The following is an 11573-nucleotide window of genomic DNA, read 5'->3' as shown; positions in this document are numbered from 1 at the left end:
ACCTTACCCAATTAGCAGGTCTAATTGGGTAAGATATAAATTATCTGTATAAATTGGGTGCGTAGGTGTCAGGTGTATCGGTGTTGGGTGTAGTATCGATGTTGGGTGTAGTGGTAATAGGTCTATAGGTGTTGGGTGTGGGTGTGTGTGGATTAGACCGTGGGCGATATGCTCTAATTTGCTATAGCTATGTACCCGTGTACCCTCCGCTTTTGTAAGTGTGACTGTAATCTAATACAATGTTTGAAAGACCACTCTTTGTCATATTCTGCCATGTCAGTCTAGAAATCGGTGCCAAGCAACTCCTCTAAAAGTCTAAGCCGTGCCATTCCAAACCGCCAACTGAAGGACGCCACGCAAAAATTCACAATGTCTACCATGTCTAGGTCCTGGTAGAATAAATACCTCGCTCGAGGACTTCTCCCCATTTAAGGCTTCCGAAGGCCCTTCCCGAGTAGTTCGGCACCCACTTCCTGAACCAGCGCCAAGTCTTTGAACGTGCCCTCCTTACCCTTCACCGTGTCATCCGCAGCCATGACCCTCAGCAGGTCCACCAACTCCCCGTCTAGCGGCGCAAGGTACGTCAGATACCCCAACGCGAGCAGCATCCCCTGCAGAGCCTCGGTGGACTCGCCCTCCTGGGCAATAGCCTCGAGAAGCGAGGCGGCAAGCTCGACCTGGTCGGCCTCGGGGAGCGCGTCGCCCTGGCTCGTGCGCCGCTTGCGGTTGTTGGCCAGCGCGACATTGAACAGCAGCGAAGCCGCGGCTACGCGGACGTTGCTGTGGTTGTCGTCCAGGAAGCTGGCTGATATCAGGCCGGTAACTGCGGACCGCAGACCCTCGTGCGTGAGGATCTGGTCTGGATAGAGAGGAGTCGTGAAGAGGTTGCAGGCCATCTGCAGTGTGACGAGCCTTAGTGCATACGGGCAGTCCTTCAGGCCGTTGACGTAGGAGAGGAGGGACAGGATTGTGGCGTGGTCTTTCTCTTCGGCGAAGAAACCGCTCAGGCGAGGGTCGACGAGGCCACAACGGAGGAGGTCGATGACTGTGAACATGAGCTCAGGTGGCAAGGTACTCGTCGAGGCCTGGAGGAAAGCCGTGAGGGTTTGCATATCGGGAAGCGGGTCGTTGGCGGGGCCTTCTTTGCTGCGAGCCTCTATAAAATGCGCGAGGGCCTTGACAGCTTCCTGATCTGCTGCGGCACCCATTTTTGCGAGTAGTTTCTGCAATGGTGGGATCTTGGTGAACAGAACAGGCTTGGCTTCGAGATTCTGCAAACTCGGCAGCCTCAGTGACGCGTGGGGATGGGTTGGGTGCGCCATCTGCACAAGCAGCTGAACGTTTCCGCGCAGGGCTGCCGGGTCGGCTCCAGACCACCTGTTTTCTTCTTTGCCGTGGAGAAAGGTGATGAAGGTGGGAGTGGCTCGGACCGAGTACCGACTGCCAACGTCAAATGCTTGTGAGATGTCCACCTTGACAAGCACTGCCTTGTCTCCAACCTCGGCTGCGAGCTCGTCATACAGGGGATACAGCATCTTACAAGGGGCGCAGGTTGCAGATGTGAAGAAAACCACGGCGCAGGACTTTTGGGAGCTTGCGAGCAATGATTCAAGCTCGTGGGAGTTGGTGACCGTCCGAACCGTGGCCTGTTGATGCTGGAACTGGGGTTGGACAGGCGCTGACGCTGCGTGGCCGTTCTGGATACCCCAGATTCCTTCTCTGCTTTGCCTGCCCGCCTCGACCTGCTGGTTCAGGGCGGGCATGAGCATCCTCCCCATGGGCGATTGCAAGACAGCATCGGGCATATGGAGGATGTGATCCGGTATTCCCTTGCCCAGGAGGAATGTTGCGAAGTCATTTGAGAAGTTGTTGCAGTTGTGCTTCCATAGGTCGTACGCCTTGGGGGGGGGGGGGGTTAGCTACAGGCCGTCATATTCGAGACTGGGTCATCACAATTCTCACTTGAACGGTATAGATTTCCCTTAGTGAGTCCAAATATGGCTCGATGACTTCCATGGGTAACTCCGTCCTGCCCAGGGGTAGGCGCTGCATCGGTTGGCCGAGATGGGAAGAGCCAGGGGTTATGGCTACGACGTTGCCGTCATAGACGTACTCACGTCCATCAAGCTCGATGGACGTGTGATAGATGGCGTCAAGTTGAAAGCCTAGCAAGCCCATGGACATCTGCCGTGCAAGCCCTTGGGATAGGTCGTACACGAGCAAATGCACATCCATGGCCTCAGATGTGCGAGAAGGAAGAACGGCTGAAGAAGGAGAGGGGCGCAGATGGAGATGCGACAGGTATGAAGACAGAGTAGGAGGACAAGGATAGAGAACGGAGCGCGCAGTAGATGGCGGAGGACAGAGGATAAGAGATGGTGAAAAGAAGAATGGACGAGGAAGAATACTTGCCTCTTCACCTTGGATGGAGTGGAATATGTTTCATGCAATTGCAGGTCGAGTTGGGCGTTTGATGTGGCTTGGGAAGAGGTTGAAGGCAGCAAGAAGACGCGGCGTTTAGGCCGTCAAAGGCGAGCATCATCCATCATCCGCCCGCCGTACATCACCAATCATCGAACCTCGGCGAAGTCGACAGATGGGACGGCACGGGACGGCCAGAAGTGTGGCTGAAGCGTCCGTTCCGTAACAGACAGCAAAAACAGCTTGGAATCGCCACACAGGCAAAACGCCACGCTACCTATTCCTTCCTTTCCTTGCAGCTGCACTTGGCCAGTTCCTTCCTGCCTTCCTCTCCTTACCCAGGTAGACTTGCCTCACCCTGCAGGGATCCAAGATTAGAGCCAGGCCTGCCAGGCTGCCCAGGCCAGCAGTCGGGGCACCGTCTCCACCCAGCCGCAGGGGCTAGGGACAGAATCAGGGACCAACCAGTGACGCTTTCTGCCAGCCCAGCCCAGCCAGAGAGACTGCCGTGCCTTGTTGGACTGCAGGCTACTACTGTACCTGGCACATGGAAATTGACCACGAAATTCTGCATCAGCGATTGAACAACCATCCGCCATCAATTATCGTTCCCCCCTTTTTTCTGTCCACTCGACTCGACTTGATTTGACACCTGTCCCATGTCGAGTGTCCTCTTCTTCCCTTCCACCTTCGTTGTCAGTTGCTGCTTGTGGGATTAGCCTGTATTGTCTCGAGCCAGCCATTCCACCGGGAACAGACACTTTGTCCTCCCTTTTCTCCTCGCTACGCAAACGCTACGCCACGCGGTGATCCCTTCTTGTCTCTCGCTTCCCCTATCTATTCGCCTAGGGCTTATCGCGTTTAATGGAGGCCGTGGCTTGTGCTCGTGTCCACGAATTACCTTAGCTACCTACCACCTAGTCTAAGACAGAACCGGCCCAGCAGTCACTCGCTCGTCGTCGTTGTCGTCGTCGTCGATAGTTGCCATCGACAGTTGATCCGCGACCTCGACTCGATCCAGCTCGACCCGACCCGGCTCGCTGTCCGTCCAGCAGTCAGACCTCACCGACACGGGACCAACGCCCACATGCGGCGTACCTCCGTCTCTCTGCCCAAACACAAACAAGGCCTCGCCCACGATCCACACGAGAAGCCGGCTCGCTACCAACCGCGACAAGTCGGCACCCTGGAGAAACTCAAGAACGACATGATGTCCCAGGCCCAGAAGACGCGCTGGCTCAAAACCGGCGCGCTCGTCTTCTTCGTCCTGGTCGGACTCTACTACCTCGCCCCCTCAGGCGTCGATGTCTACCGCGGCTCTGGGTCGCCGTCCTCAGGCGGTGGCGGCCAGACCCCCTCCGACTCGAGCTATGGCACAACCTACTGCACAAAGTCCTTCTCCAAGGACAAGCCCATCGTGCAATATGTCAACATGATCGACGCTGGCAGCACCGGCTCCCGCATCCACGTCTACAAGTTCAACAACTGCGGTCCCACGCCCTTCCTCGAGAACGAGGTCTTCAAGATGACCAAGAAGGTTGAGGGAAAGAGCAGCGGCCTCAGCGCATATCCCGACGACCCACAGGCCGCCGCCGACAGTTTGAACATCCTCATGGACGAGGCTATGGCAACCGTGCCGGACAAGCTCAAGGGCTGCTCCCCAGTTGCTGTCAAGGCCACCGCCGGTCTGCGTCTCCTCGGCCCTGAGAAGTCGCAGAGGATCCTGGACACCGTGCGCACTCATCTCGAGACCAAGTACCCTTTTCCCGTTGTGTCAGCCGATAACGAAGGCGTTGCCATCATGGATGGGAAGGACGAAGGCGTCTACGCATGGATCACGACCAACTACCTGCTCGGCAACATCGGTGGGCCAGACGAGAGCTCCACCGCGGCCGTGTTCGATCTGGGAGGTGGTTCCACGCAGATCGTCTTCGAGCCCAACTTCAAGGGCGTGACGGACGGTGGCCTGCCGAGCAAGATGGCCGAAGGCGACCACAAGTACGACCTGGACTTTGGCGGGCGCCACTTCACCTTGTACCAGCATTCGCATCTGGGCTATGGCCTGATGAGCGCGCGAGGCCATCTACGCGGAGCTCATCAACCAGATCCACGAGGCGCACAGCAGCAGCCCAGACAATTCCTGGGCGTCGAAGCCCATCGTGAACCCGTGCCTCGCGTCGGGCACCTCCAAGGTGGTCACCGTGAAGCTGGGCGACTCGCACCCGCTCGGCGCAACGCGCGAGTTCAACTTCACCGGCCCCTCGTCCGGCGGCGCGCCCGCGCAGTGCCGCAGCCTGGCCGAGAAGATCCTCAAGAAGGAGGCCGAGTGCAAGCTGGCCCCCTGCTCCTTCAACGGCGTGCACCAGCCCGCCCTGGCCAAGACGTTCACCACGCAGGACGTCTTCTTCCTGTCGTACTTCTACGACCGCACCCAGCCGCTCGGCATGCCCGACAGCTTCACGCTGCGCGAGATGCAGGACCTCGCGGCGCGCGTGTGCGGCGGCGCGCGCGACGGCGGCTGGGACGTGTTCGCCAGCGTCGGCGGCGCCCTCGAGGAGCTCGAGGACCGCCCGGAGCACTGCCTCGACCTGAGCTTCATGGTGGCGCTTGCGCACGCCGGCTACGAGATGCCCATCGACCGCGAGGTGAGGATCGCGAAGAAGATTAATGATAATGAGCTGGGTTGGTGTTTGGGCTAGGTCAGTTTTCACCCCTTCTCCACGTGACTACCGGGACAGTTAATGCTAACTTCTTGACCGCAGTCTCCCGCTGCTGTCCCAAAACTCGGGCTGGCAGTGCAGGGTCACTGAGATCCACTAGGAGGGGAGATCAGAATTATAGAAAGAGGCAATGTATGTGTTACCAGCGGCTTTATTCGTTGTTGTTCTCTCTATTAGACAGCCACATACCACAAATTCTACGACATGACCATATCAAAATGGGGCGGCCGGCGCTGTCGGTCCCATTGGGGCGGTACATCGGCGTCATGATGAGGCCTAGGATTCCAGGGCACAGGATCGGCTTCACGGGGCGCATCGGCGAGTAGGGAGGGCGAGGAGCCTGTACATAGTCTATGTACACTTTGATGTACCGAATCGAGAAGGCTCAAACGTCCGTTCATGAACGGGGAAGGGAATGAAAACGAAATGAGATCCAAAAAGCCTTCTTTTTTTTCTCGAGAAGCGTAGAGTGCAGTTTGGACAAATCCCGGGCGCATATGCACTGTAGCGGAACGGGTAGACGGTCAGATAGAGGGCCTCGAGTGTGGGAATGATCATTCCCAGTTCTTCTTTCTTTCGAATAAGCAGCAGCATATATGGGTATCTCGTAAACACTCTACGCAAGCTCACAACCAAAACACAGGTCGGCCAGCAGGTCCGCCACCAGTTAGCCAACCAAGCAAGCAGTCTATGTACATTTTCGGCCTCAAACAGGCGCAGTGACAACCGCCAGAACCTCCTCCACTACGTCCTCCGGTCCCCAACCCTCGAGCAACCTCTCGATGGCGCCCAGCTCGCTGCCCCACTGCATGCTCCTCTCCTTGGCGGGCTCGACCATCTTGATACGGTGCAGGTATACCTTGCGGGCGGCAACACCCACCAGGGCCGGGGTACCGAACTCGAGCCCATGAAGGGGCGCGAGGGTGCGGATCAGCTGGTCAAGGTGCCGTGTCGCCTGCGGAGTAATCCCTCCCGCGACTGCACGGTGCATTCGCAGGAAAGAGATGATATTCATCTGGTAGCGGAGCACGTCGATGTCGATGGCGGTGCGGAGAGAGAGCTGGCGGATGTGGGAGATGTCGGCGGCGGGGAAGGCGGGAGGCTTGTTGTTGGCGGTGGCCGCTGTGGTGCTTGGTGGCATTGCGAGGGGCTTCGGGCTGTTGCGTAACAGGATGTCGTTGGTGCTGCCACGGCTGCGTCGCTTGACCACGCTGGCCGTGCTAGCGATACTGGCCTGGTCGTCACCCCTTCCGTCGTCGGTGTATGATATGGAGGACGCGTCGTCCCCGTCTAAGTGGGCGAACCCTTCCTCATCCGGGTCGACCCAATGCGCCACGTAGAAGAAATCGTTCAGGTGCTGTGTGACCCTCGCCTCTCCGCCACTGTCTGCGCCCAAGACGGCCACCAGCATGAAGATCTTTGGTGCCGTCTGTACAGATGTCCTCGTGAAGATGCGTTTTGTCCGCAGAAGCTCGAGGGCTTGGATCTGCACGGCCTTGGGAGCCTTGTCAAGATTCTTGGCCAAGATGATGTTGGCTATCTGGCTGTGCGAAGGCCCTGGTGTCTGGGGCGTCAGGGGCGCAATGGCTGGCTGACCAAGCCGGCCAGAGGAATTGGCGAAGGAGACATGACCGGCGGGAAAGTAGCTGTCGTGGGGAGTTCGTGACAGGTAGTGCGAGAGCGAGCGCGTGGTGGTGGGACTTGAAGCGTGAGGCTGGAGCAGCAGGGAGCTGGCAAAGTCGTCGAGGGTGGTGTTCGGGGTGCAGTCGACAACGGCAGACTTGAGCCCAAAGGTGCGGTCGGTGATCAGCTGCAGCTCGGTGACGAGGTCGTGGAGGCAGTCAGCTGGGGTGCTGACGATGCAGTGCTCGTTACTGATGAGCGACAGCAGGCAGGCCAGCTCGACATCGCTCAGGGCGTGCACCTTTGCGAGGACAAGGTCGTCGGCCATCTGCCTTCCTTCCTCTCAATTGTACTGACAGCCAACGATCATAATGGATCCGCCGGCTGGAGGTGCTACCGGTGAGGTGGACGCATTGGTTGGTATTGGTTCTGGCTCTGGTGATGAGGGTGACTGGTGGTGATGCGTGGATCGAGGTGCTCAGAGGTTGTGGTTGGATTTGGGTTTGGAGGTAGGAGGAGGAGGAGAGATGGGATGAGATCAGCTCTGGGCCCCTGCAGCAATGACGATCGGATGTCACTGTGTTTGGCTGCAGCGGTCAAGAGACGCATGAGAACAAGGACACGGCAGGCACGCACGTGCTCTCTGTTCCTGCCTCCTGCCCAGCTCCTGTTCCTCCTGCTCCCCTGGCTCCTTGCTCTTTGCTCCTGCTGTTGCTGCTATCGGGCGCCTCCACTTTCCTCGCCTATCGTCTATCGCCTAGGCTATCTGCATTACGGGTACGCTGTTACGCTGTCAGTCTGTCGCCATCCACCCACTTGCTCGCTTGCTTTGCTTGCATTAGACTACCGAATTCCCATCCTCCATCTCGACACGGTGCTTCTCTTTTCTTTTCTGTTGTCTGTTCAACCGAAACATACACCTCCCCAACATCTGGTCTTGTTGACTCACTCTTTACCTTCGACCTGTCCTACTGTTCTCTCTGACTCCAACTCGAAGGTCCACAGCACAGTCGCTTCGATCAGTGCGCGCTTAAGTGCGTGTCGAGCGTCATCCATTGCCTTCCTCTCTTCTTCCTCCTTCCTCCCCAACAACAAGCCCAGCCGCCCACCATGAGCTCCAGAAAGAAGGTCCTTTTGAAGGTACGGTGGCCAGCAACAGAACCCCGATTTTCAAGATTTGCCGTTTCTAACAAACTTCCTCCATCAGGTTATCATCCTCGGGGATAGCGGTGTCGGCAAGACGAGTCTGATGAACCAATATGTACGACCTTTCTATCTGCACACGTGCACTGCAGCTCGACCGCCTGCACGATCCCAGGCCGTAGCGCCGGTGTGACAACGACACTGACGAGGTGATCCCCAACAGGTCAACAAGAAGTTCAGTGCAAGCTACAAGGCAACGATCGGAGCCGATTTCCTTACGCGGGAAGTGCTCGTCGATGACCGACAAGTGACTATGCAGGTGCGTCGAATACCGCCGCCCTGGCTCCCAATATACGTGCACGGACAAAGGTTGGAAGATATTAACGGTGGGCATTTGTACAGCTCTGGGACACAGCTGGCCAGGAACGCTTCCAGTCGCTGGGCGTGGCTTTCTACCGCGGCGCCGACTGCTGCGTGCTCGTCTTCGACGTGAACAACTCCAAATCCTTCGACGCCCTCGACTCGTGGCGCGACGAGTTCCTGATCCAGGCCTCACCCCGCGATCCGGATTCGTTCCCTTTTGTCGTGCTGGGCAACAAGATCGACGTCGAGGAGAGCAAGCGCGTCATCTCGACCAAGCGTGCCATGACCTTCTGCCAGTCCAAGGGCGGCATCCCCTACTTCGAGACCTCGGCCAAGGAGGCCATCAACGTGGAGCAGGCTTTCGAGGTCATTGCTCGCAACGCGCTGCAGCAGGAGGAGAGTGAGGAGTTCAGCGGGGACTTTAGCCAGGACCCCATCAACATCCACCTCGAGAACGATAGGGACGGCTGCTCGTGTTGATTTTTGAGTTGGTTAGTAAATTGGTTGACGTGTGGGCTGATGGGTCTGTGGTGTTGGTCGACAAGGAGGGAGACGGCCTGCCGTGCAATACACACCGGACGGAGAGGCAGCCGTGGGGACTACGGAACCGCATTGTGTCGACTGTTGTAGAAGACTGGGTATTGTCCCCAAGCTTGCATTCATCGTGGAGTCTCTCATGTGACCAGCGTGGAGAAGGCATCGAATTAAGAGGTTGCGGGACTTGCACACATCACATATCACATCACACACATCACTAGATGAGACATGAGACAGGAGGTGCTGCACGTTGTGGCCCGCCTGGATGGAACGAGATGGGATGGACTGGTGGAATGATGAATGAATTGGGGGCCAGTATTGAATATTTTCTATAGGATGCTGGGGAAATGGAGCATACGTGTGCGTTTGTTCATTATGGAGTTATACGCTGGCAAATACATCTACATACCGTTACCCAGGTTTTTGGTTTTTTTTTTTTTTGAAGACAATAGGCTCGCTACCACTCTGACGGAGGCGGAATAATCAAGTTGCTTCTGGGTGGCATGACGACACATGGTCTTGACACAGCATTACGTAGAGCACGCACCTAGCCAGGCACAGCTACCATAAGTGTCCCCCCCAAAGAGTCTCACCCTCTCTCCATTCTCCAGCAGCCATGCACCGGTCCAGGGGCTGAGACAGGGGACCCCCACACCCTAGAGGACAATCGATAAGGCACAAGCGGCAGCCGCCGTGAACAGACACAGAGACAGGTAGCCGGACACATGGTATGCCCCGGCACTTTGTCAGTCGCGTGCCGTCACCGACTGACCTGACTGACCTTGACTGTTTCGCCAAACCAAACGCTCTCTCTTTTGGCTAGTCCCTACTTGCTTGTCATCTTCAGTCGCACATTCGTTACTTGTGACTTATAGATTTTCTCCAACATTTTGCCGTTCTTGCACGAGACACGCAGGAAGTGCTGATCCAACACTGCTCGACCTCCATCCCCTACTTGCGGCTTGGACCTAAACGATCTGGACACGGACAGACAATGGGATGAGCACCTCTCTCTGCACCGGCCGAACACCCGACCTCAAAGCCACTCTCGGGCAAAAAGACCAGCCCTTCTTCGTGCCTGGCGTCCCTCGACTAAGTAAACAGCCATGGCCCCCCTCGAACCCCTAGCCGCATCCGCCGAACTGTGCCCCGAGCCAGAAGAAATGCGCCGCCGATCCCTCTCCTCGGGCCCGCTCAGCGCCTCCGTCGCATCGCTGCGTGCATCAGGTGCAGGAGGACCTCGAAAAGGAGCAGGAGGGCTCCTGGCGAGCCTGGGCCTGGGAGGTGTCGCCCGCCGCACCCTCGGCATAACCTTGCTCCTCGTCACCGTGTTCCTGTGGACCGCGTCCAACTTTCTGGCCAGCTACATCTTCTCGGACCACACCTACGACAAGCCGTTCTTTGTCGTGTATATAAATACCTCCATCTTCGCCATCAGCCTGATACCGCTGTTTGTGCGGTACTACATGCGCCATGGCATGCAGGGTGTGAGGGCTGAGCTGGTGGAGCTGTGGGTGAATGAGAAGGGCCGGGAATACAAGCAGGGCGGCGGGAACAAGAGGGCAAGGGGAAATTCGCTCCTCGGACAGCCTACGGTGCTTAAGACATCCGACGACGAGGAGCACGGCTTGCTCAGCGGCCGGGGAGAAGACGACGACGACGACGAAGATGACGACCGGGACGCAGAGGCGCGCAGCAGCACGGGCGACAGCGCCACCAGCGCGATGCAGATCCAGGACGCGCCGGGCCTCGAGAAGCCCGCCGCCGACAAGCTCACCCTCCGCGAGACGGGCCTCCTGAGCCTCGAGTTCTGCATGCTCTGGTTCTGTGCCAACTACTTCGCCTCGGCGTGCCTCGAGTACACCTCGGTCGGGTCCGTGACGATCCTGACGTCGACGTCGTCGGTGTGGACGCTCATCTTCTGCGCCGCCATGCGCGTCGAGTCCTTCAGCGCCCGCAAGCTGGCCGGCGTGCTGGCCTCGCTCGCGGGGGTCGTGCTCATCTCGAGCGTCGACCTGTCCGGCAAGAGCGACGAGGACCGCGGCAGCTTCCCGCACAAGAGCCAGGCCAGCATCGCCGTCGGCGACGGCATGGCCTTCTTCAGCGCCATTGTCTACGGGCTGTACGTCACCGTCATGAAGAGGAGGGTCGGCGACGAGGACCGCGTCAACATGCCGCTGTTCTTTGGCCTTGTTGGCCTATTGAACTTGATCTTCCTGTGGCCTGGCTTCTTCCTCCTACACTGGACCGGTATCGAGCCATTTGGGTGGCCACCAACGGGGAAGGTGTGGGCCATTATCATTGTGAGTCTCCCCTGTGACAGCTCCGACTTAGAAACCGTAGGTAGATTGAAGGTGCTAACCTGCGTCACAGCTCAATTCCCTCTCCTCCTTCGTCAGCGACATATCCTGGGCTTTCGCCATGCTTCTCACCTCGCCCCTGGTCGTCACCGTCGGGCTGTCACTGACCATCCCGCTCTCGCTCATCGGCGAGATGATCCAGTATTCCCAGTACTCGAGCTGGATCTACTGGGTCGGCGCGGGCATCGTGCTGGTCTCGTTCCTTTTCATCAACCACGAGAGCGCCGAGGAGGGGGAGAAAGACAAGCAGACCGCGCCTTAATGTCTGATATTCTGCGTATTTGTGCGGCACGTGTGTATGCAGCTTTTGTATGGCGTTAAAGGGGCTATTTTGTTCTGTCTCGGATGTGTTATAATTTTGATTCTTGAGGCATTTGCTACCGGTTAGACGGACAGATATAAACGT

At 57.7% G+C, this 11573-nt stretch overlaps 5 protein-coding genes across 5 annotated transcripts; 3 read left to right on the top strand and 2 right to left on the bottom strand.

Moving 5' to 3' along the window:
* Positions 1-428: 428 nt before the first annotated feature.
* INS49_015122 (uncharacterized protein) lies at positions 429-2123 on the bottom strand (the record flags this gene model as incomplete). The annotated part of the gene is made up of 2 exons (XM_043175808.1): positions 429-1898; positions 2118-2123. The coding sequence occupies 2 exons, from the start codon at positions 2121-2123 to the stop codon at positions 429-431; spliced, it is 1476 nt and encodes a 491-aa protein (XP_043020765.1).
* A 1385-nt stretch (positions 2124-3508) lies between these two features.
* On the top strand, positions 3509-5241 carry INS49_015121 (uncharacterized protein; the record flags this gene model as incomplete). The annotated part of the gene is made up of 3 exons (XM_043175807.1): positions 3509-4455; positions 4544-5107; positions 5184-5241. 3 exons carry the CDS (start codon positions 3509-3511, stop codon positions 5239-5241), a joined length of 1569 nt encoding a protein of 522 aa, XP_043020764.1.
* Positions 5242-5847: 606 nt separating this feature from the next.
* On the bottom strand, positions 5848-7092 carry INS49_015120 (uncharacterized protein; the record flags this gene model as incomplete). Its single annotated transcript, XM_043175806.1, has 1 exon — positions 5848-7092. One exon carries the CDS (start codon positions 7090-7092, stop codon positions 5848-5850), a length of 1245 nt encoding a protein of 414 aa, XP_043020763.1.
* Positions 7093-7874: 782 nt separating this feature from the next.
* Positions 7875-8750, top strand: INS49_015119 (uncharacterized protein; the record flags this gene model as incomplete). The annotated part of the gene is made up of 4 exons (XM_043175805.1): positions 7875-7904; positions 7972-8025; positions 8131-8226; positions 8310-8750. 4 exons carry the CDS (start codon positions 7875-7877, stop codon positions 8748-8750), a joined length of 621 nt encoding a protein of 206 aa, XP_043020762.1.
* Positions 8751-9913: 1163 nt separating this feature from the next.
* INS49_015118 (uncharacterized protein) lies at positions 9914-11429 on the top strand (the record flags this gene model as incomplete). The annotated part of the gene is made up of 2 exons (XM_043175804.1): positions 9914-11110; positions 11181-11429. 2 exons carry the CDS (start codon positions 9914-9916, stop codon positions 11427-11429), a joined length of 1446 nt encoding a protein of 481 aa, XP_043020761.1.
* Positions 11430-11573: the final 144 nt, after the last annotated feature.

This window comes from Diaporthe citri, assembly GCF_014595645.1.
Source record: "Diaporthe citri strain NFHF-8-4 chromosome Unknown scaffold_8, whole genome shotgun sequence".
Classification (NCBI taxonomy): domain Eukaryota; kingdom Fungi; phylum Ascomycota; class Sordariomycetes; order Diaporthales; family Diaporthaceae; genus Diaporthe; species Diaporthe citri.
Note: the sequence above shows the minus strand (reverse complement) of the source record. Positions and strands in the feature narration are given on the sequence as shown.